Source organism: Scyliorhinus canicula, chromosome 12, assembly GCF_902713615.1.
Source record: "Scyliorhinus canicula chromosome 12, sScyCan1.1, whole genome shotgun sequence".
NCBI lineage: Eukaryota > Metazoa > Chordata > Chondrichthyes > Carcharhiniformes > Scyliorhinidae > Scyliorhinus > Scyliorhinus canicula.
This window is the reverse complement of record NC_052157.1, coordinates 118,780,402-118,805,963: the sequence shown is the minus strand read 5'-3', so window position 1 is coordinate 118,805,963 and position 25,562 is coordinate 118,780,402. Positions and strand designations below refer to the sequence as shown.

The window sequence follows — 25,562 nt, the reverse complement described above, 5'->3', positions numbered from 1 at the left end:
CTCCCTGCAGAGTTTCAATCTGTTAATGAGGCCCTAGAACGCTGACAATAAGAAGAAATAAACATTCTGAGATCCATCGCTGCATTTAACCCAAAGAGCTCCCTGTGCTCAGAACAATTGATATGGTGCAAACTAGATATCTCTTTTTAGTTGATATTGGCTGGAGCTGGAAATGTCACTTCATGGATTGCATGGAATGGGTTTAGTCCAATAGCAAAGGTGATCCAGCAGAGGGAGGTCTGTGAGCTGTTGTCGTCAACCATCTGTTGATGCCTTTGTGCAGATTTAATTCGATTAATTAGTTGATGAGTGCGTCAAGGTCATCTGACAGTCTTAGATGTGTATTGTGGGTTGGAGGGTGGCTGTTCAAGTGACAGATGGTGCTTGTTCTGCTTGGCTTTTATATCACTGGTAAAGTAAATGTGAAATACTAACAACAGCATATGAGATTCAGATTTGTAAAGGACACCGAGTAAGTGGAACCTCTTGTGCCTACTTAGGATCGTATCCTGTATATGTAAACATTTTATTTTTTTTTATAAATGTTTTTTTATTGAGTTTTCTGTATATGTAAACATGCGCTGGACACATTTATGAGCTGTTGTTTCTTCTTACAGGTGTTTCTGCTCTTGCTTAACTCTCTGCTGATAAGTTTTGTTGCTGGAATAATTTATTCTGGTATTCAGATGAACAGCCAGAATATCAGAATCATTCTGTTTGTCCAATTTGATCAACGTCCCATGTGTTGCAAATATCTAGTTTATGGTTCATTTTAATATTTGAGAGGTAATTTTTAGTTTAAGGTTGAAAATTAGATAAATGCAACTAAAGCAGCTTGGAGTCGATTACACTCAAAAGGTTGGGGGCCATGATGACTTAAGGGGTTAACAGCTAGGAGAGCAGATGGGTTTACTGAGCTGGAGACGTGGGCCGGGATTCTCCAAAATCTCGGGCAAATGTTGACTCAGGCATAAATACCGGAGTGTTTCATGCCGCCGTCAACGAGCCTCTTGGCCCAGCACAGTGCCGGAGAGCTGCGCACCGCTCCGGCACTGATACGCGACTCTGCACTGCCAGCGCGGGTCTGCGCATGCGTGTGGTGGGCATTTCCACGGTGGCGCATGCATGTGGTGGTCGTTTCCGTGCAGGTGCCGCACAACATGGCGTAGCAACACAGCGGCCCTGTGCGGAAGAAGGTAGGCACCTCTGGATCGTGCACACTCGCCGATCGGTAGCCCCCGATCGCGGACCTGGCTATAGTGGAGGTTCCCCCTGGAGTCTGATCCCCCCCCCCCCCCCCCCCCCCCACCAGGACGGCCAGCGTGGCTGCGGGTCTGAGCTCCCGCCCAGTGGAACCCAGGTTGCAACCACGCCGGTGGAACTCGGCGGAAACTCGGGTCGATCGCGGAAAATCACCATGGGGGCCTTTCTCAACGTTGACCACACGCGCGACTGGCGCCGATTCTCTGGCCGGAGAATTCCGTCCCAGCGTCAGAGCGACGTGGCAGGAATCTCCGGCATCACTGCCGATTCTCTGACCCGGCGCGGGCTCGAAGAATCCCGGCCGTGATGTCTACACTGCTTCAAAAGAAGTGCCATCCAAAAAGGTGTTTTGTTTTGGGAGTTCAAGTTGAATTAGTTTAAAAGCATTCAGTGATCCCTCAAAGGCTACAGGTGGGCTGGTCTATGTTTGTGGTGACAGAGATGGCCTGAAGATCCCGCTACTGTCAACGGGGTTTCCCATTGTTCACACCCTCTGCCGCTGGGGAGCCTACGACAGGGATCACCGTCCGTAGATCTAGAAGATCCTGCTGGTGGGAATGGCTGGAAAATCCCACCCAATGCACCCATAGAGATGAGTGTAGCTTAAGAAGGTCCTTGCATTTCAATTTATCGGAGTGTTTCGCAGCAGGAGACGAGGCTGAACTGAAAGGTTGCTGCCATTAGCAGGCTCCAGACAGTTAGGGTCAAATGTGCCATGGAGATTATCCAGTCCTGCTCTTGGTTACAGTTTGGACGTTGTTTGGTTGGCAGCTTCCAGTGAAGCCCTGGGAACTGTTAGCAGACTCCAGACAGTTAGGGCTCAGCAAAGTTCCAGGAACCATTGGAGTTCACTGGAGTTTAGAGAAACCTAACGGCAGCTTAGTGCACCTAGCATTCTGTGAAAGAGTTGGAAAGAGACAGGAGTGCGGGTTTGTGAATGCCATGGAATGCAATCTCAGGAGGAGTGATTGAACTGAAGGTTTTAATGAGACTTTGTGACTCACAGTTGTCACTGACATCTGGGTATGTTGCAGAGAAATCCATGGCATCTGTATTGTTTGCATCAGCCATTTAATGTGCAGTGTGATATATTTGATTACAATTTGCCTGTTAATTTCGAATTCGCAGAAATCTTATGACACAGAAGAAGGCCATTTGGCCTATCGTGCCCACACCGGCAATTCAAATGAGTACTTTGACTTTGTGCCATTTTCCTGGCTTTTCCCCATACCCCTGCACATTGTTTCTATTCAAATAATCATCTAATGCCACTTGAACAGCTCGATTGAACCTGCTTCCATCGCACTTCCAATATACGCTATGCTTCATGAACTGCAGCAGTCCTGCCACCTCCTTCAAAGATCTATGCACATATATACCCAGGTTCCTCTGCTCCTGAACCTTAAGAATGTTACCACTTCATCTTAATTCTGAATGTTGGAGTATAAGGCAGAAATTGTAAACTATTTCACTTTTCTGACTTTGTGTAGTCAAATTTATTTTTGTTTGTTTAGAACTGTACAATCTCATGACTTTATTTTTTTAAATTCATTTGCGGGTTGTGGACATCGCTGGCTAGGATTACCCATCCCTACCTAATGACCCTTGAGAAGATGGAATGCCATCTTGAACCACTGCAGTCCCTGAGGTGTAGGTACGCACATAGTACTGTTAAGGAGGGAGCTCCAGGATTTTGGCCCAGCGACAGTGAAGAAATGGAGATATATTTCCAAGTCATTTACCATTTCCAATATATTAATTTCCTGGTGCTTGTGTGGCAGGAATGTTTCTTGCCACTTGTCAGCCTAAGCCTGAATACTATCCAGGTCTTGCTGCATATGGACATGGACTGTTTCAGTATCTGAGGAGTCGTGAATGGTGCTGAATATTGTGCAGGCATCAGCGAACATCCCCACTTCTGACCTTATGATGGAAGGAAGGTAATTGATGAAGCAGCTGAAGATGGTTGGGGCTAGGAATTTAGGAACTCCTGCAGTGACATAGTGGAACTGAGATGATTGACCTCCAACTCCAAGAACCATTTTCCTTTATGCCAGGTATGACTTCAACCAGCAGAGGGGTTTTCCCCTGATGCCCATTGACTCCAGTTTTGCTGGGGATCTATGAAGCCACACTTGGCCTTATGCTGCCCTGATATCAAGGGCAGTCACTCTCACCTCACCTCTGGCATTCAGTTCTTTTGTCCATGTTTGGACAAAGGCTGTAATGAGGTCAGGAGCTGAGTGGCCCTGGCGGAACCCAAACTGAGTGGCTGAGCAGGGTAATGCTGAGTAAGTGCGGCTTGATAGCACTGTTGATGATCAATTCATTCACTTTTGCTTTGGTTTGGGTCGATGAGGAGATGGTACAGGTTTTTGGATTTTATGCTCCTGCTGGAGCGAGGAGGAGAGGGAACTGTGGGGGGGGGGGGGGGGGGGGGGGGGCGAGGGAGGGACATTTTGAAGGAGTAAGGTTTTGGAAGCAGAGTGGTGGAGGGGTAGCTTGGGCAGTTTGGGTGGGGACCTTTGTGGGGACCTATGTGTTGATCTCCAGGTTGGAGTAGCCATGCTAAAAGGGAAGGCTCGTAAACCGAAGCCGTGTGGTGGAGCTGTGGCACCGCATTATCTGAGGTTCGGAAAAGGCCAGATGCAGAGACCGGTGTGGAGGTTTGATTCAGTGCTCCAGGCAGATAAAAAGTTCTGTGAGAAGGCGGGCTTGGTGAACTGTATTTAACTTAATCAGAATGGGAGGTTCCTCCTCCAGGTTCTGAGAGACATTGAAGGCGGTGGTCTAGGGAGAGGTTATATCTTATAAGGCCCACAGGAACAAAGCTGAGAGGGAGGAGAGGCAGAAGTTGGTGGATGCTATTGTAGAGGTGGATGAACGGTACTCGGGATTCTGGCTAGGGTGCTGCTGGCTGAACGGAAGAAACCTCATGGGCAGTTTGACTTACTGACGACAGGGAAGACAGTAGGTCAGCTTCGTCACACAAGGAGGGTTCAGTATGAGTATGGGGAGAAGGCTAGTCGGCAGCTGGCCATCAATTGAGGCGGCAGGCTGCTACAAAGGGAGATTGCACAGGTGAGGGAGGCAGGAGGAGGCTTGGTGACAACGCCAGAAAAAAATTAATGAGGCATTTGAGGCCTTCTATCCGGGGTTGTCCAGACCTGAGCCCCGGATAGGGAGGTCATGGAGATGGAGAATTTTTTAGATGGGTTGGTGTTTCCGGAGGTGGAGAATGGAAAGAGACAGTGATTGGAGGCATCATTGGCTATACAGGAGATGATATAGTGTGTAAGGTTGGTGCAATCGGGAAAGGCACGGGGGCAGGATGGATTTTGGTAGAATTTTAAAAACAGCTTTTGGCAAAGTTGGTGCCCCATCTGGATCTGTAAAATGAGTCGTTGGCACCGGGGGGGGGGGGGGGGGGGGGGGCTTTGCCAGCCACACTTGGGCAAGCTTCTATTTCTTTGATCCTAAAGAGGAATAAGGGTCTGACAAGGTGTGGGTCTCACAGGCCCATCTCCCTGCTGAATACAGATATGAAGGTATTGGCTAAGGTGTTAGCGAGGCGATTGGAAGGGTCCTTGAGGACCAGATGGAGTTTGTTCAGGGCAGCAGTTGTCAAGCAACATCAGGATGTGGTATGAACCCGCTGAGGGGCAGAATGATGGAGGTTACCATATCAATTGATGCAGAGAAGGCTTTTGACCAGGTAGAATGGAGGGACCTGTTCGGGATTCTGAGGAGGTTTGGGTTTGGACCGACCTTTGTTTCATGGCTGCGGTTGCTATATGCAGCCCCCATGACGAGTGTGGGGATGAATGTGATGAATTTGTGGTATTTTAGGTTGCATAGGGGATCAAGGCAGGGATGCCCACCCTCCCAGTTGTTTGCATTGGCTATTGAACCCGCCATTTCGCTGTGGGCTCTAGAGAGTGGAAGGTCCTTGTGAGGGGAGTTAGGGAGCATAGGGTCTCACTGTATGCTCATGATTTATTGTTATACATTTCAAACTTGCTGCAGTGCATGGGGAAAATAATGGATCTAATGGGGAAGTTCGGTGCATTTTCTGGGTATAAACTGAACGTGGCGAAATGTGGAATATTTCCGGTGAATGCCCAGGGTAGGAATGTGAATCTGGGAGTCCTGCCATTCAAACTGGCCAGGATAAGCTTTCGCTATCTGGGTATTCAAGTGGCCCATGACTGGATCATAATGCATAAATGGAACCTGGCCAGTCTGGTAAGGGGGTCGAAGAGGATTTGAAGAGGTGGGATGCCCCACCGCTGACCCTGGGGGGAGGATACAGACCATGAAGATGAATGTTTGCTCTTTATTTGTTTTTAGTCCCTTCCAATATTCCTTCCTCAGGCTTTTTTCCAGCGAGTGGAGAAATGAATTTCAGAATTTGGTTGAGCAGGCAAAGCACCGAGGATTTGGAGGACCTTTTGGAGAGAGAGCAGAGGGTGGGGAGGTTGGTGCTCCCAAACCTGTTGTACTATTATTATTGGGTGGCAAACGTGGAGAAGGTGAGATTCTGGTGGGGCGAAGAGGGGTCAGATTGGGTGCAGGTGGAGAAGGCCCCATGTGTGGGGTTGAACTTTAAGGCTCTGGCAACGGCCTATTCCCGTTTCCCTCGGGTAGGCACCGTCCCGTCATTGTGTCATCTCTCAAAATATGGAATCAATTGAGACGGCACTTTGGTATCCCGAGTATGTTGGTACTGGCCCCAATATTTGGGAACCACAGGTTTATACTAGGAAGGATGGATGCAATGTTCAGGAGTTGGTACAGGGGACCTATTCATAGGGGGGAGGTTCGCGAGGCTTGAGGAATCTTAGGAGAAGTTCGAGTTGCCAAGGGGGACCGAATTCAGATATTTTCAGGTTCCGGGTTTTTTAAAAAACATTTTATTGAAGGCATTTTCAATATATACATAACCAAGAAATACAATAGCCAACCACGGCAACAAGCAATAAATCTCTCCCTCCCTCCACGCCCCCCTCCCAACGAACGCCCCCCCCACTTACCCTGCTGCCACCTTTGCACACACACCCCCCCGTTCCAGTTTTTAACCCAACTACCCCACCCAAACAGGAAATGAAACAAACCCCTATCCCCTCACCCGCTGACGACTCAATACTCCTTAAAGAAGTCGTTGAACAGCTTCCACCTCGAGGTGAACCCCTCCTCTGCACCTTGAATGGCAAACTTGATCTTTTCCAAATGCAGGAACTCTCAAATCGCTCACCCATACACCTGCCTTCAGCTCCGTGTCCCGCCAACACAATAAAATGCGTCTCCAGGCAATCAGGGAGGCAAAGGCCATTACGTCGGCCTCTCTCCCAACCTGTACTTCCGAGTCCTCCGACACTCCAAATATCGCCACCTCCGGACTCGGAGGTACCTCTACCCCAAAATCTTTGATGTTAAGTCCAAAATCCCTTCCAAAGCCCCCTCAACCTCGGACATTACCAAAACATATGCACGTGACTTGCCACCCCCACCCCCCATCTTGCACACTGCCCGCACCTATCCTCCATCCCTGGAAAGAACTAACTCATCCTGGACACCGCATGTGGCCCCCCGTGCACAATCTTAAATTGGACAAGGCCTAGTCTTGCACATGACGAGGACGTATTCACCCTCCGCAGAACTTCACTCCATACTCCGACCCCCAGCGCCCCACCCAACTTATCCTCCCACTTGCGTCTAACCTCCTACATGGGTGCACTCTTCATCAACTCCCCATAAATGTCTGCAACCCTACCCTCCCCTACTTCATCCTCAGACAGAAGCTTATCCTGCAGCATCGGGGGCAGCAGCTTCCACAACGACGCCACCTCCTTCCTCATGAAGTCCTTAACCTGCAGATACCAGAACCCATTCCCTTTCAGTAACTGATATATCCCTCCAGCACCTCCAGGTCTATAAACCTCCCTCCAACAAACAAATCCCTAAAACATTCTGTCCCCACCTGCCGTCACCCCCGGAACCTCGCATCCAACCCCGCCGGTGAAAACTTAATGATTGTCGCAAACCAGCGCCCACCAAGATATGTCTTCTAACCCAAAGCGCTGCTGACACTGGTTCCAAACCCTCAGTGCTGATACCACCACCGGGCTCATGAAGTACCTGACCGGCGAGAATGGATGGGGTGCCAGCAACAGTGCACTCAGGCTGGTTCCCTTACACAAGGCTGCTTCTATCTGCTCCCAAACCGACCGCTCCTCCACCACCAATGTCCTTACCATTGCAATAGTTGCTGCCCAGTAGCAGTTCAATAAGTTCAGCAACCCACCTCTTTCCCCCCCCCCCTCACCCCATCGATCCCTCTCCAACAACACCCTCCTAACCCGTGGAACCTTCCCCGCCCACACGAACCTCAAAATCAACCCATTAAACCTTCCTAAAAAAAGGACTTGGCACAAAAATCAGGAGGTTCTGGAACACAAACAAAAACTTCGGCAACACCGTAATCTTTATCTTTATCGTCTGGACCCAACCAGCCACCAACAATGGCAACATTCCCAAGGTAGCAAACACCCGCCCCCACCAACCATTCTCCCAACCTCCTCTCTTTTTCCCATGCATTAATTGGGAATGCCTCGCTTTTCACCATACTAAACTTGTACCCCGAAAAGCAGCCCAAATCCCCTAGAATTCCCATGATCCAGTCTAAGCTCCCAACCGGGTCTGAAATGTGCCCAATACCCCTCCACCCCCTTGAATCCCTAAGCGCCATTGACAGCGGCTCAACTGTCAGAGCAGAGAGAGCCCTTGACACCTGGCGTAATTCAAAATAATCCGAGCTGACCTTATTTGTCCGAACACCCACCTTAGGTGCCTTATACAGCAGCCAAACCTAATCCACAAAACCCTGCCCTACCCAGAACCACCCAATACCTCGGACAAGTATGCCCATCGACCCGATCGCCTTCTCCACGTCCATTGTCACAACCACCTTCACTTCTCGGCCCTATGGGGGCATCATTTTAACATTACGCAACCTCCGTACATTTGCCAACAACTGCTGCTCCTTCACAAACACTTTCTGGTCCTCACCTATTACCCCCGGCACACAATCCTCTATCCGCGTCCCCATCACCTTCGCCAACAACTTTGCATCTACATTCAACAGCCAGGTACGATCCACGCTGCCCTGGGTCCTTATCCTTAAAACAAGCAATATCGAAGCCTGGGACAGAGTGGGGGGGAAGCTCCCCCCCTCACTCACTGTACATCTCAACTAGCAGGGGCCCCAGCTCCAACCTGAACATCTCACCTGAACTTGACTGGAAACCCATCCGGATCTGGGGCCTTCCCCATTTACATCAACCCCATACAGTCCATCACCTCCCTCAGCCCGATCAGGGCCGTCATCAAACCTCGGGAACTCCAACCGGTCCAAAAACTATCTCACAACTTCATCCCCCATTGGAGGCTACAAATTATACAATCTCCAGTAAAAAACCTCAAAAATCTTGTTCGCCCCCTCCGGCTCCGATACTACCATGCCCCTATCATCTCTCAGCCTCCCATTCTCTCTCGCAACCGCCTGCTTCCTCAACTGGTACGCAAGCGTCCTGCTGGCTTTCTCCGTATACTCATTTACCACCCCTCTGGCTCTACGCAATTGCCCCACTGCCTTTCCTGTGAACACCAGCCCAAACTCCATCTGCAACCTCTGCCTCTCCTTTAGTAACACCTTCCCAGGCACCACCGAATATCTCCAATCTACACTCAGAATGTCCTCCACCAACCTCAACCACTCAATCCTCTCTTGTGCTTCCAAATCGATACAAATTCTCCCCTTACCACCGCTTTCAGTGTCTCCCACAGCGTGGAGGCGGAAACATGACCCGTCTTGTTCTGCTCCACGTAATTCCGGATGGCCAGCCTTACCTTCTCGCGAAGCCCATTATCCGCCATAACCCCACATCTAACATCCAATGTGGCCGTTGAGACTCCCCATTCAAGCACCCGCAGGTTCACCCAATGCGGCGAGTGGTCCGAACGGGCGGGCTTCTTCGACCCCCCCCCCCCCCCCCCCCCCCCCCACCCCTGCCCACTGGGTCGGAGAATCACCAGGGAGCAGCGTGAATCCCGCCCCCACCGGCTGCCGAATTCTCCGGCGCCGGGGTTTTGGCGGGGGCGGGAATCGCACCATTGGCAGCGGCCCCTCCGGCGATTGTCCAGCCCGTGATGGGCCGATTGGCTGCCCGTTTTCGGCCGGTATCGCCGACGTAAATCACAACAGGTCCTTACCGGCGGGATCTGGCTCCACAGGTGGCCTGCAGAGTCCTTTGGGGGGCGCGGGGGGATCTGGCCACGGAGGGTGCCCCCACGGTGGCCTGACCCACGATCGGGGTCCACCAATCCGTGAGCGGGCCTGTGCCATGGGGGCACTTTTTCCCTCTGCACCAGCCGCTGTCAACCTATGCCATGGCCGGTGCAGAAAAGCACCCCCCCCTGCACATGCGCTAGGATGACGCCAGCACATGCTGGCGATCCCGCACATGCGCCAACTCACGCTGGCCGGCGGAGGCCCTTTGGCGCCAGTTGGCGCCGAGCCCTTCTGCACTGGCTGGCATGGTGCCAAACACTCCGGCACCGGCCTAGCCCCTGAAGGTGTGGAGGATTCCGCACCTTTGGGGCGGCCCAAGGTCGGAGTGGTTCACGCCACTCCTCGCCGCCGGAGTGGCCCACCCCGCCAGTTTGCAGAGAATCCCGCCCCACAATCGTCGAAAACTCCACTCCAACCGGCCCCACCAATAGCACCTTATCGAAAACAAAGAAATCAATCCATGAGTACACCCGGTGCACGTGCAAGAAATACGAAAACTCCTTCGCCCTTGGTATCTCAAACTGCCACGGGTCCCCCCCCCATCCCCCATACGTTCTGTAAACCCCAACACTCCATCGCCATGGCTGAAATCTTCAGGGACCTAGGGCACAATCCATCCAACCTACGATCCATCACTGTATTAAAATCCCCCCCATATTCAGCCGCTGCTTGTCCAGGTCTGGAATCTTTGCTAAAACCCATCTCAGAAAATCCGCATCGTCCCAATTTGGGGCATATGTATTCACTAGCATCTCCTATCTTTTGCCCACCTCCATATCTCCTCCTTGTGAAGGAAACAACGTGGCTGCATTGCCATCACCCTCGGCACCTCTCCAGCCTTTCGTCTCCTCCTCACCGTCCTGTGCATTCGATCCACCTCCCTCCCCCACCACCTCAAACACATTTGCCATATACTTTGTGCCCTGTGCTTCCTCAATCCCTTCAAGCAGCCCCACAATCTGGAGATTCTGCCCCGGAGCGATTCTTCAGGTCCTCCACCTTCTCCCTCAACATCTTCTGGCTCTACGCTACGAGCACCATCTCCTCCTCCGACTAGGCCAGTCAGTCCTCGTGCTCTTCCACCGCCTCCTACATCTTCTCGAGTGCCAGACTCTGCACCTCCAGCCTCTGCTTCACTCTCTCAATAGCTGCTCTAAGTGGCTCCACCAACTTTGCCAGGTCTCCTGCCTCTGCTGCTGGAACTTAGCATTCAAAAGGTCCACCAGTCCTCTGGGCGGGCAACACACCCCAGAACCCTCCGCCATCTTTTCCGCTGTCGCACCTCGAATAATCTCTCATCCAGGCCACTGCCTCTTACTCGTTACACTACTCGTCTGCTGAGCCATAAACCAGCCCCACCAAGGAACTCTTTTATTCTTCAATGTTCATGCACCTCACACCAGCAAACACCCCTTAAATCAGATGAAAGAGGACCAAGCAATTCCACCTCGAGGGGGAGCCACCAAATGTGCGACCATTCGCTCCATGGCTGCCACCGGAAGTCCAGGTTCGATTTTGCACAAAGGAGCTTCCTTTGTTCCCTCAGCTACCAAAGCATATGCTGTCGGATAAGTTGCTAACTGAGGACGAGCTGGGAGGAGGACGATTGGTGACATTTATGGGTGGTTTGCAGAAACTGAGAAGGATACCAGTGGAGGAGATAAGGTGGTAATAGGAGGAGGAAGTTGGGATTGAGCTTGGGGCCTGGAGTGAAATAATGCACCGGATAAATTCAACCTCCTCCTGTGTTAGGATGAGCCTTATACAGTTAAGGTGGTGCTTACGGCCCATATGCTCCAGGCCTGTGTGAGTGGGTTTTTCCCAGAGGTGGAAGATGTATACGAGAGATATGGGAGGGTGCTGGCGGATCATGCTCATGTGTTTTGGGCGTGCACAAAATTGGAGGGGTTCTGGGCAGCGATTTTCGAGACTTTTGTCAGAAGTAGTGGAGGTGAGGATGTCGTTGTGCCTTTGACGGCAATGTTTGATTTTTCGGACCTGACGGAGCCACTGGGGGAAGGGGGTCCGATGTTGTAGCCTTGCCTCTCTGATTATCCAGCAGTGAATCTTACTGAGTTGGAGGTCAGCGGTGCCATCAGGGGTCTCGGCATGGGTGGGGAATTTGTATGAATTTTTAAAACTGGAGAAGATCAAGTTCCCTCTTGGGGTCGGAAGTGGGGTTCTATGTAAAATGGAGGCTCTTTCTGTCTTTATTTACACATTGCTATAGGTCTGAAGTCACATGTAGGCCAGGCCAGGTAAGGACAGTAGATTTCCTTCCCTAAAGAAAATTAGTGAACGGGATGGATTTATAACGACAACCGACAATTATTTCATGGTCATCAATAGACTTTTAATCCCAGATTTATATTGAATCTCACCACCTGCCGTGGTGGGTTTTGAACCTCCGTCCCCAGAGCACTACCCTGGAGCTCTGGATTACAAGTCCAATGACAATACTACGGCACCATCACCTACCCTACCCTTGTAAATTTCAAACTTTGTCTAACTGAAAGCAGCTTTTTGGTAATGTGATTGTGGCAGAAATTTTTCAAGGTTCACATTTAGATTCAAGGAATTGAGTTGGAACCCACATAAAACTGCAATTCCTAGAGACAATTTCATTTTAAAAGGATAATCCGTCTTTTCCAGAAGTCAATGATTTTTTCCACCTGAGGTTCCTTTCAATGGAAATTCATTATCTATTTGCTGAATTTTTAAACTGTAATAAGATGGGATCTTAAACTTGGAAGAGGATAGAAGGGAGAATGTTGTAGACTAGAGCTTTGGATCGTGATGGTAGACAGGTTGATGCTCAACCTATTTGGCCATGTTATAAACATAGATTCCTTGGCTATCATATCCTGGGTTGGGTCTCGAACACAGAGTTTGTGGCTTAGGTTCAGGGACCCTAGCAACTGCACCACAAGACTTCCTCCCTACTTTCTGTTTTACTGTCTTATTTGTACGTGCACGCACTCAAAACCGGAAGTGCAGGGGCCCGTAAAGCTGCGTGAATTACTCCGGGTCCCTGCTCGCCCCCTGCAGGGCATTGAATTAGCTGCACTTTTTTCCAGGAATCTCTAGAGTAAAACACCAACGTTTTTATGCCGGGGTGGGGGGACATAGTCCCATTTTGGGAGAATCGAGCCCTAGGTTTACACCTTATCCCTGACTGATACATCCCTTTCATTTGCAATATGTCTTATACCCTCAGTGTCAGCTGGCAACTCAATTGGTGGCAAACTTGCCTTTTGAGTCACAAAGTTCTGCCTTCAAATCCTAGTTCAGAACTTAAACACAAAAGGCAAGGTTGAGGGAGTGGGAATGCTGCATTATCAGAGGTGCCATGATGTTAAACCGAGGTTCCATGTGCCTGCTTGGGTGAATGTAAAAGGTCTCATGATATTATTGCAAAGAGCAGGGGAGGTATTCCTGGCTGCCTGGCCAATTTTATCCCTCGGTCAACAACACAAACAAAACTATTTGGTCTTTACCACATTGTTGTTTCCTACATTTTCTCCGGCCCTTGGGATTGCTTGTTCCCACTGGCTGCGCCCCCACGCCCACTGATTTCCTGGCGGTGTGGGGTGGCTTCAATGGGAAATCCCATTTACAAACGGCGGGAGTGGAGAATCCCGCTACCAGCGAACGGCGCGACACCGAGAAACACGGTTGGGAGATCAGAGAATCCAGCCCTACATTTCCTGCAGTCCAGTAACAACGCTTCACACGTACTTCACTGGCTGAAAAGCACATTGAGGCATCTGATGCTTGTGAAAATATATAAATGCAAGTATTTTTTTCCTCAGAATTTTTCCTTCTCTGAGGATGTTTCTGCTTTTTTCTCACCCAATAAGGTTACTTTTGCTCTTCCACTTATACTTTGCATCCTGCACTTTCCACTCATTTTCCCTCTTATGATGTAAAAAGTGGAGTAGAATGAAATAGAAAATACCTTGCTAGTAGAATTTGGAACTCGACAGTGAGCCCTTTTGTTTCGTCAGTTATGTTTGTGCATCAAGGGAGACGGTGTATAATCTGTTACTGGAGGCAGATCTGTCTCTAGTAGCCTATTGTATTAATTCAGAAATATCTCATTACTTTTGTTTCATGTTCAGCAATTTTGCATTAACAATATTCTGCTGTGAAATCATACAGGCAACCCTGGCTCTCTCCTGCAACCTCATTAAATAGATACTATGAATGTAAAATAATTGGCACTTCAACCGACATGGTGAACAGACATCATCTATATATATATATGGCAGCAACAACAATTTGGCACCTTTGTGACACCATTGACAATAATCCTCCTTGCTTTCCGAGGCACTGTCCTTTACATTGAGACATCTTTTGCTGATCATCCTTCCGAGATGATCAGCATCTTCCAAACATTCCAAGCAATTCCCTGTCATGTCTTTCGAACCAGCTGTGCTAAAGTGGGTCTGAACACAGGGAATTTCTCCATTTCCTTTCACTCACCACCACAATTTGTCTCACAGAATTGGTGAAGTGCATATTTCTACTGCACAACTCCGTCAGTGCATCAACTGGTGTATACCATACTGGATTAATGCACTGAGTATCACTTACATGGCTATTAAGAGATTTACTGATGGGCCAACGCCATTAGTGTAGGCGTTTGCTCATTGGCTACCCCAATGTGTGCTCATTGTATTGTATCTGAGTTCAACGACTACCCTGTGCACATTGCTTTTAGTTCACTGTAATGGAAGTACCGTTTACTGCGGTTTAAATTTCTATTTGTGCAATAGTGAGGCTCGCTCTAATAAAGTGAAAGTCTTTTCTCTTCAGAATAATGAGGTCACTCCAGAATAATGAAGGACAGATGTGTTCATCGACTTAAATGCATGGTCGAAGACTTTTGTTTTTGACTTGTGCCAGACAGCACAGAGCCCCTTCCTGGACTCTCTGAGACAGTGCAGAGCTCCATATCTACACTCAGCAGTGCACAGCTCCCTTCCTGGACTCTCTGAGGCAGTGCAGAGCTCCCTTCCTGACCTCCCTGAGACAGTGCGGAGGTCCCTTCCTGACCTCCCTGAGACAGTGCAGAGCTCCCTTCCTGGACTCTGAGGCAGTGCAGAGCTCCCTTCCTGACCTCTCTGAGACTGTGCATGTGGTGATATGCATCACTGTAAATACACAAGGGGTTAATGTAAATACACGTAGACTAGCTAGACTCTAGAGAGAGCACCAGAGACATTGTGACACAGATATTCAACCAATAGGCTAGTAAGATAGGACACGTCCAATGGGCATTCACAACACACACACAGGTGACACTACCACAGGAGGGCATTACACCAACCCATATAAAAGGACACAGCACACATGATCTTCCTCTTTCCAGTGGAGACACTTCATGAGTACACAGGGTTGATTTGAAACACATCGCACCCACCACGTGGATTGTAGCAGACTGGTTTGTCAGTCTGAGTAGCTATAGCAGGATTAACAGGAGAATCGAATCCAAGTAGGAGAATTGTTAACGGTTTAATAAATGTGTTAAAGCTATCTCTAAGTCTGAACCTTCCTTTGTCGGAGTGCACATCACGGAAGCAGCTTCTGCTACTTCAAGAGCATAACAGTACATGGTACCCAGGAATGACTGTTAAATCCATATAGTTACATCTCAGCAAACAGTGACAACCAGCGACAGCAGCCAGGCAAGATGATGTTCAAGATTCCGGTTCCACAGCACCTCGGGTGCCAAGGCAATTTCAGTGAAAACTGGCGTTGGTTCAGGCAGAGATTTGAGATCTACCTCGTAGCGTCTGACATAGATGGCGCGGCGGATGCAGAGAAAATAAAGCTTCTACTTACCATCGCGGGTCCAGAAGCAGCTGAAATCTTCTAGACCATCAAATACTCAAAGGGGCAAAACAAGAGCGATTTCCAGGCAGTCCTGGACAAATTCCAAGAATTCTGCGTGGAACATACAAGAAAAAACAGTAAAAGAGGCACCAAAACTCACCACGAGGCAAAGGTAGGCTTTCCATTGAAGAAATCTGCAGTTTTGAATTGCAGCCATCTTGGAAAAGATGCCGCACATGCGCAGTTGCGCGAAGAGCGCACAGAACGGGAAGGTCCGTTTGTGCATGCGCAATTGCGAAAAAGGCCCCCAGTAAAGGAACAGCGATATTAGCAAGCGCTATCGCTTCCTAAGTACTACATCACACGCTTTGTGATGTCAGAGGCCCCGGACCACGCCCACTTAAAGGGGAAATGTCCCAAAACGCAACAAAAAGGTTTTAAAGCCGTAAAACCCGATTCTTTCACCTGGAACAACAGCACATTGCATGAAATTCGACCAGTAGCTGAAAGTAACCTCCACAGAACCCTGACACAAGCCTCCACAATGAGCTCGTGGACAGCCTCCAAGATAGAAGCAACGCAAGACTCCAAAGCGCAGTCCTTGCATGAACAAGACCATGGAGGTCTAGCAACCTCCTCTGAGCAACCAGCAGCAGACGATGTGAGTCTGCCACGCTCAAGTGAACAACAGAAAGACTATGACAGTCTACTATGCTCCAGTGAACAAGAAGAAGACTCTGACAGTCCACCCAGCTCAAGTGAACGACAAAAAGCTACTGAGGCTCTACCCACTGTATGTGCAAAAAGTGACGACGGCATCCCACTTCCCATACCAGATGTGCAACGTGACAGAACTCAGAGGCACTCGACAATCACAATGAGACTACTGGTGACTCTGGTGACACCATGTTACTTCAAACCTCATTTGCTCGTGCCTCTCCACAAGCAAATGCATTCCTGAACGTTTTGACTCCGGATGTGGAGCTTCAAGAAACTTCAGAAGACTCAAGTGAACCTGAAATGACTCCGGACGAGAAGGGGCAAGAAGCAAAAACTGACTCGAGTGAAACAGACCAGACTCCAGACTGGGAGCATCGACAAGCCACATCAAGGAAGCAGCTTATGTTACGTCAAGAGCATAACAAAACAGTGCAGAGCTCCATTTCTGCATTCTGAGGCAGAGCCAAACTTCCAGCTGGACTCTGACTGTGCAAAGCCCCCCCCCCCCCCCCTGGCTGGACTCTGGAAGACACAGCAGAGAGACCCCTCCTGGAATCTCTGAACTGGTGCAGAACCTCCTGTCTGGACTTTTTGAGGTAGAGCCCCCTGCTTTCCCAGCATATGGCCACAAAGCACCTATATTAGTTCACGGGGAACGCATGCTGCATCCTGATCTGTTTGACACAGGGCAGGATGTTCTCACCTGTCCTGTGCGATATATTGAAGATACACTGGTCCAGGGAAAGTGTGTGCCAATACCTTGCTTGTGTTATTAAAAGAGAGGGAGGGGTGCTCCCCCCCCCCCCCCCCCGTGCAATGCATCTGTCACTTCAATCCTACTGAAGTAGTTTCAGCAAATGAAGTGTGAGCAACTCCAGAGTGCTGACGTTTCTTAACCATCCCTTAACACAGGGGTGGGCAAACTTTTCCGTGCAAGGGCCACATTCAGAAATTCACAATTTTAAAGGGCCGCATGGTATATTAAGTAAAATAATTACTTCACCCGGTTATGATTCTGGGCGCCTCATATAGAACATAGAACATAGAACAGTACAGCACAGAACAGGCCCTTCGGCCCTCGATGTTGTGTCGAGCAATGATCACCCTACTCAAGTCAACGTAACCACCCTATACCAGTAAGTAACCCAACAGCCCCCCCCCCCCCATTAACCTTAAAAAAATAAAAAATAAATTTTTAAAATTTTTTTTTTTTTAATTTTTTTTTTATGACTTGGCTTGACCTTTGGCGGGCCGCATGCGGCCCGCGGGCCGTAGTTTGCCCACCCCTGCCTTAACATATCATTGACTATTTATATCGTCCCCCTTGACAATCCAGGCACCGTCACATGATCTTCGAGTTCTCCAATCGGAGCTGTGTCAGCGAGCTTTATGGTCGATTTCCTGTGTGTATGTGGAGAGGGTTAGGACTGCAGTCTGTGATCAGCACCTCAGCAAAGGAGAGTTCCCCTTATACCCAGCGTCATCATCACATAAATCCGAGTCTGCAGATGCAGAGAAAACACAGAGCAGCGGCAGGCCAGCAGAATACAGACATGGTAAATTCGGCCTTTCATATTGCGCAGCAGAGGGTTGATTGATCAGCACCAATACTTCGTCCAACTTTAATAGGATTCAGTAAGATTCATGTGGCTACTGAAATCTTATTCCAGGCAGCATGTTTCAGAATGTATATATACAGCAGTCTTATCTATCGTGTTAACCAGTAAGTACAATTAATAGTGATGAGTGTGGGTGAGTGAATGTCTTTATCTCTCACCCGCTCTATTCTTCAGCGTGATGGCTGTGAAAACTCTTCTTGGAAGAGAGCATTGTGCTGATTCAGTGCATCCATGGCTGCTGTGGTCAGCAGCCTGTAGGTGCAGAGAACAAGCAGGTCACAGGTACGGACTGGGTTTTTACCATGACAAAGCACCCCAAAGTGTCTTCTATTCTGCTCCACCTACATATACCTTGCACATGGCCTTAATGCAGTTTGACTGGATTAAACTTCTTAAACCGAAGTGACCAGAAGAATGCTGAAAATCCCGAGCTGCTAAAACTCTGGGTAAAATTTGAGGGATTTCAATTGGAACTTGTGCATTGACTGAATGACAGACACACTTTTCTAACCATTCATTTAAATCAACAGAAACGTCAATGCAAAGTATGACAATTCTCTTTCTTGCGTGATCACATCACTTCAGTGATACTGCCAGACAGGGGCAGCCTTTGCAAGGTTGGCCTCCATGTATTTGGTAGAAGATCAAAATATATTTAATTTAATAATCGCTTATTGTCACAAGTAGGCTTCAATGAAGTTACTGTGAAAAGCCCCCCTAGTCGCCACATTCCGGCGCCTGTTCGGGGAGGCTGTTATGGGAATTGAACCCGCGCTGCTGGCATAATGCACCTTATTTATGTTTAAAGAGATTAACGCCACTATATGTTTCTGACTTGTGACCCATATCTTTCATTACGAAATACATTGAAGTGGTAGGTAAATAGTAATACAAATGTGTGTGTTTATACGTTATATCTGTGAATATTGTAAAAGAACTAAAACAATGGGAGCAGGGTAGGTCATTTGGCCTTCGAACTTACTCCGCCATTCATAGAAACAGAAAATAGGAGCAGGAGGAGGCTATTCGGCCCTTCGAGCCTGCTCCGCCATTTAATATGATTTTTTAAAAAATATTTTTATTGGAATTTTAGCATTTTTAATATCAAACTTTGTAGAACAATATAAAAAGTATATTAATAACCAGAACAGTAACAACGGCATCACAAGTATCATAAGCTGCCCCCCGGGTCTGTGACAATATTCCCAGTGCTATCATTTCCTTACATTATTTACATTAGTGTGTATCATACACTGTTCTTTACAGTGTTCTTATTGGGGTTTTTAATGTTTAGTAATAGGAATTATACACAAATTTACATAGGTGTTTGCAATTACTGCCAGGACTCTTTACGTTGCTTATAATTACATTTGTTTTGCTGGGGGGGTGGGGGTGGGGGCTGGGGGGGTGGGGGGGGGGGGGGGGGGGAGACCTGTTTCCTCCCTTGAGTTCTCGAGGGAGGTTAGGATGGTCTGCCTCCCGGTTTGACACATGTGGGAGGGATCCGTGTCCCCTCCTGCGAATGGCCTTCCTCCCCCTATCATCTGGGTGGTGCTCCAAGCCTCCCTTCCTATCCTTAACATAACCCTCACTCCTCTCCCTTCCTGTCTGCACCTCCTTCCCCCCCCCCCCCCCCCACTCTCCCTAGTTAGTTGCTGGTTGCGAACAGGTCTGCAAAGAGGTTTGTGATCTTCTGCCATGTGTCGTAGAAACTCTCCTCGGTTGCCTTATCGAGAATTTTATTTTTTTCTAGTTTCAGGAACTCGGCCAGGTCTGAGAGCCACTCCGAGGTCCTGAGTGGTGCTGTCAACTTCCAGCCTTGCAGAAGTCTCCGCCTGGTGTCCACCCCCTTCCCTGTAAGGAACTCCGGATGCTCTGACATCTCAAAGACCGCCACAGATGGGCACGGTTCCATTTCAAACACCACAACCCCGAACATGGCCTAGAAAATAGCCGTCCAGAACTCAGAGTCTGGGGCAGGGCCAGAACATGTGGATGTGGTTATCTGCCCCCCCCCCCCCCCCCCCCCCCCCCACACACAACAACGTTCATGCTTATCCTCCACCTTCGGGAAGCATCCGCTCATGCGTGTCTTCGTAAGGTGTGCTCTGTGCGCCACCTTAAGCTGCATCAGACTTAGCCCAGTGCAGGAGGAGGTGGAGTTTATCCTGTGCAGCGCTTCGATCCAGAGTTCACCCCCCATCTCCATGCCCATCCCCTCCCCCCATCTCCATGCCCATCCCCTCCTCCCAGCTCCAAGCCGATCCCCTCCCCCCATCTCCATGCCCATCCCCTCCCCCATCTCCATGCCCATCCCCTCCCCCATCTCCATGCCCATCCCCTCCTCCCAGCTTCATGCCCATCCCCTCCTCCCAGCTCCAAGCCGATCCCCTCCCCCCATCTCCATGCCCATCCCCCTCCCATCTCCATGCCAATCCCCTCCTGCCATCTTCATGCCCAGCTCCTCCCCCCATCTCCATGCCGATCCCCCCCTCCCATCTCCATGCCGATCCCCTCCTGCCATCTTCATGCCCAGCTCCTCCCCCCATCTCCATGCCGATCCCCCCCTCCCATCTCCATGCCGATCCCCCCCCTCCCATCTCCATGCCCATCCTCTCCATGCCGATCCCCTCCCCCCATCTCCATGCCGATCCCCTCCCCCCATCTCAATGCCGATCCCCTCCCCCCATCTCAATGCCAATCCCCTCCCCCCATCTCCATGCCGATCCCCCCCCTCCCATCTCCATGCCGATCCCCCCCTCCCATCTCCATGCCGATCCCCTCCTCCCATCTCCATGCCGATCCCCTCCTGCCATCTCCATGCCCATCCCCTCCTGCCATCTCCATGCCCATCCCCTCCCCCATCTCCATGCCGATCCCCTCCTGCCATCTCCATGCCCATCCCCTCCTGCCATCTCCATGCCCATCCCCTCCCCCATCTCCATGCCGATCCCCTCCTGCCATCTCCATGCCCATCCCCTCCTGCCATCTCCATGCCCATCCCCTACTCCCATCTCCATGCCCATCCCCTCCTGCCATCTCCATGCCCATCCCCTCCTGCCATCTCCATGCCCATCCCCTCCCCCATCTCCATGCCCATCCCCTCCTCCCATCTCCATGCCCAGCTCCTCCTCCCATTTCTGTTTGGTCTTGTCCAGTAGGGTCCTGACCATTTCTATGATTTGCCCGTAGATGTCTCCACATTTGTCATCCCCTAACCATTCCAGCCCTCCCATTGTGTCCAGAAATGTGTGTCCGGGTCTCTGGGGAATATTTATATCTCCTTGCGGAGAACGTTGCACGGCTACAAGTACCTGAGCTCATTCCCTTTCAGGATTGGAGCTCCAGGGTCCCAGGTTCGATTCCCGGCTTGGGTCACTGTCTGTGCGGAGTCTGCACATTCTCCCCATGTCTGCGTGGGTTTCCCCCAGGTGCTGTGGTTTCTTCCACAGTCCAAAGATGTGCAGGTTAGGTGGATTGGCTTTGCTAAATTGCCCTTGGATTAGGTGGGGTTACTGGGTTACGGGGAAAGGTTGGAAGTGAATGCCTAAGTAGGGTGCTCTTTCCAAGAGCCGGTGCAGACTCGATGGGCCCAATGAAATGAAAATGAAAATTGCTTATTGCCACGAGTAGGCTTCAATGAAGTTACTGTGAAAAGCCCCTAGTCGCGACATTCCGGCGCCTGTTCGGGGAGGCTGTTAGGGGAATTGAACCGTGCTGCTGGCCTGCCTTGGTCTGCTTTAAAAGCCAGCGATTTAGCCCAGTGTGCTAAACCAGCCCCGAATGGCCTCCTTCTGCACTGTTAATTCTATGATTTTATGATTCTATCGACCATGCACATATCCTCGACTCTCAGAGTGTCCCTCTGTCCTCCCTCCACATCCCAAATGTGGGGCGAAATTCTCCGACCCCACGCAGGGTCGGAGAATCGGCCGGCAGCGGCGTTATTCCCGCACCCGCAGGGTTTTTAAATCTCTGACCGGCCAAAAACCGGCGCTGTGCAAATCCCGCCGGCAGCCTCTGAAAACAGCTGGCGCCGGCGGGATTTCATTTTTTTTTTAGTTTCCACAAATGGGCCGAAGTCCCGCCGACGTGGCCATGGGTCACGTCGGCGAAAATCACAGTTGCTTTAAAATGGCGTCAACCATTGATGATGGTTGACGCCGTTCAGTGTCGGGGGGGGGGGGTGGGTTGCGGCATCGGGGTGGGGGGGGTGGGTTGCGGCATCGGGGGGGGGTTTGGGGGCAGCGGCGTGCAGAGAGGGGGGGGCGACAGATGCCCGGGGCCAACGCACCGTCGCCCCCCCCCCTCTGTACGCCGCTGCCCCCTACCCCAACTACCCCCCCTCACCACCCCTACCTCCCTCCAAAGCCCCTACCCCCCTCCCCACCACCCCTACCCCCCTCCCCACCACCCCTACCCCCCTCCCCACCACCCCTACCCCCCTCCAACACCGCGCCCCCATCTCTCGCAACGCCGCAACCCCCCACCCTCAACGCCGCAACCCCCCCCATCGCTCTAACCCCCCCCCTCTCAACGCCGGGTCCCCCCCCTCTCAACGCCGGGTCCCCCCCCTCTCAACGCCGGGTCCCCCCCTCTCAACGCCGGTACCCACACCCCGTCCCCCTCCCTCTGAAGGCCGGTACCCACACACCCCCCCCCCTCTCTCCTCCCCCCTTCCTTCCTCCGTTGGGGGGGGGGTGCGGCGTTAGTGGGGGGGGTGCGGCGTTAGTGGGGGGGGTGCGGCGTTAGTGGGGGGGGTGCGGCGTTGGAGTGGGGTAGGGGTGGTGAAGGGGGTAGGGGTGGTGAGGGGAGGGGGTTGGGGTAGGGGCAGCGGCGTGCAGAGGGGGGGCGACGGTGCGTTGGCCCCGGGCATCCGTCGCCCCCCTCCTCTGCACGCTGCTGCCCCTACCCCAACCCCCCCTCACCACCCCTACCCCCTTCACCACCCCTACCCCCCTCCAACGCCGCCCCCCTCCAACGCCGCCCCCCCTCTCTCAACGCAACACCGCAACCCCCCCCTCAACCCAACGCCGCAAACCCCCCCCCCCTCAACTCAACGCCGCAAACCCCCCCCCCTCTCCTCTCAACTCAACGCCGCAAACCCCCCAACGCCGGGTCTGTCTCTCTCCTCTTCTCCCCCCCCCCCCCCCCCAAATGCCGGTCTGTCTCCCTCCTCCTCCTCCCCCCCCCCCCCCCAAATGCCGGGTCTGTCTCTCCTCCTCCCCCCCCCCCCCCCCAAACGCCGGGCTGTCTCTCTCCTCCCCCCCCCCCCCCCCCCCCCAAATGCCGGGTCTGTCTCTCCTCCTCCCCCCCCCCCCCCCAAAATGCCGGGCTGTCTCTCTCCTCCTCCCCTCCCCCCCCCCCCCCAAACGCCGGGCTGTCTCTCTCCTCCTCCCCCCCCCCCCCCCCCCCAAAATGCCGGTCTGTCTCCCTCCTCCTCCGCCTCCTCCCCCCCCCCCCAAAACACCGGGTCTCACCACTTCCGCAGCTGGTGAAACTGACGCGTATCGCGTCAGTCAGCTGCTGGGCCCTCCGGGAACGGAGAATAGCGGCCTAAAAGAAGGCCCCGACGCCGGAGTCATCTACACCGATTTTTCTCGCCGGAAATCGCCGTTACGACGGTCTGCAGAGAATTTTGCCCCTGGTGTCTATCCTGTTGTTGCTGATGGGGGCCTCCATAAAAATCTTGCCAAACTTCCATGTCCTTAGTATGGCCGCTCCCATGGGCTCCTGGTGTGTGTGTTGGGGGGTGCGGGTGTGGTGCTGTGGCCAGCACCCAGAGAGATGTCCCCATACAGGAGGACTCCTCCGTTCAGACCCAGTCCACCTCTGGTTTCCTTAGCCACCCCCTCCTTCTCCGTGTTTGCCGCCTAGTGGTAGAATAAGTGGTTTGGTAGGGCCATGGCTCCCACGAGTCGCCCTCGCTGTAAGTTGGTGTTGCGTATCCTAGGGATTCTTTCAGCCTCCCAGATAAAGGTCATGATTAACTTGCCGACCCTGGTAAAGAAGGATTTGGGGAAGAAAATTGGGAGGAACCTAAATACGATGGGGAACTAGGCAGCATGTTCATTTTGACCGTCTATACCCTTCCCACTGGTGAAAGAGGGAGTGAGTCCCATCTTTGCAAGTCCCTCTTCACCTCCTCCACCAGGCTGGAGAGATTCCATGTGTAGAGCCTCATTCAGGTGTGTGCCACTTGGATCCCCAGGTACCTGAACCTGGTCTGGGTTACTTTAAACGGTAGTTGTTCCAGCTCCACTCCTCTCTCTCAGGGGCTCACCGGGAAGATTTCACTCTCCCAGGTTGAGTTTGTAACCCGAGAAGGCACCAAACTCCTTAAGGAGTCCTGTTATCTTTCCCATACTGGCTGGGGGGTTTAACACATAGAGGTCCAGGTCATTCTCATTGAGCGAGACTCTCTGCTCTCTGCCCCCTCTCTGAATGCCCGCCCACCACTCTGCCGACCTAAGGGTGATGGCCAATGGTTCAGTTGCTAATGCAATCAGAAGCAGAGATAATGGGCACCCTATCTCATTCCCCTATACAGCTGAAAGTATTCGGAGTTGATTGCGTTCACCCGTACGTAGTCTGGTAAACTATCGCTGCATTCGTCCATAGCAAGAACATCCTTCCTCGGACAAGGAGACAAAAACTGCACACAATATTCCTGATATAGTCTCACCAAGGCCCTCTCTAACTGCAGCAAGACATCACTGCTCCTGTACTGGAATCACGTCGCTATGAAGGCCAACATACCAGTTGCTATCTTCATCGCCTGCTGCACTTGCATGATTACTTTCAGCAACTGATGTATAAAGACACCCAGATCTGTTGCACATTCCCCCTCTCAATCTATAGCCATTCAGATAATAATTTGCTTTCCTGTTCTTGCTACCAAAGTGGATAACCTCACATTTATCCACATTATACTGCATCTGCCAAGTATTTTCTCACTCAGTTTGTCCAAATCACACTGAACCATCTCTGCATCCTCATCACAGTTCACCCTCCCATCCAGCTTTGTGTCACCTGCAAATTTGGGGATATTGCAATTTGTTCCCTCATCTAAATCATTAATATACATTGTGAATAGCTGAGGGCCCAGCACTGATCCCTGTGGTACCCCACTATCACTACCTGCCATTTGGAAAAAAAAACATTTATTCCTAGTCTTTGTTTCCTGTCTGCTGATCAGCTTTCTATCCATCTCAGTTCAATGCCCCCCAATCCCATGCAAGTTAATTTTACACATTAATCTCTTATGTGCGACCTTGTCAAAAGCTTTCCGAAAATCCAAATAAACCTCATCCACTTCCTCCCCCTTATCAACCCTACCATTTACCTCCTTGAATTATTCCATGATTTCTCTTTTGCAAATCCATGCTGACTGTGACCAATCCTGCCACTGTTTTTCAAGTGCTCTGCAATTAAATCTTGTACAATGGACTCTAGCATTTTCTTTACTGCTAACTTCAGGCTGAATGGTTTATAATTCCCTGTTTTCTCTCTACCTGCCTTATTAAATAGTGAGGTTACATTAGCTACCCGTCAATCCGTAGGACCTGTTCCAGCGTCTGGGGAATCTTGGAAGTTGACCACCAATGCATCCACTATTTCAAGGGCCGCTTTCTTAAGTACTCTGGGATGTAAATTATCAGACCCTGGAATGTATCGATCTTCAGTCCCATCAATTTCCCCAACACCATTTCCCTACTGATCCTGATTTCTGTCAGCTCCTCCCTCTCACTTAACCATATTATTATGGGCTA

The 25,562-nt window shown here is 50.9% G+C and overlaps 1 protein-coding gene across 10 annotated transcripts in view; it reads left to right on the top strand.

Moving 5' to 3' along the window:
- The window catches only part of LOC119974723 (septin-5-like), a 239,204-nt gene that overhangs the window by 28,126 nt on the left and 185,516 nt on the right, over positions 1–25,562 (top strand). For 5 of the 10 annotated variants that reach the window (XM_038813876.1, XM_038813878.1, XM_038813883.1 and 2 more), the window contains exon 1: positions 17,503–17,727. The exons of 1 other annotated variant lie outside the window; for it this stretch is intronic. In XM_038813876.1, coding sequence (XP_038669804.1) covers positions 17,518–17,727 — 210 coding nt within the window. In that variant the 5' untranslated portion in view covers positions 17,503–17,517. Of the gene's footprint in view, positions 1–326; positions 473–17,502; positions 17,728–25,562 lie in introns of those variants that run through there. 4 more of the 10 variants (XM_038813888.1, XM_038813887.1, XM_038813886.1 and 1 more) reach the window with 3 other exon arrangements.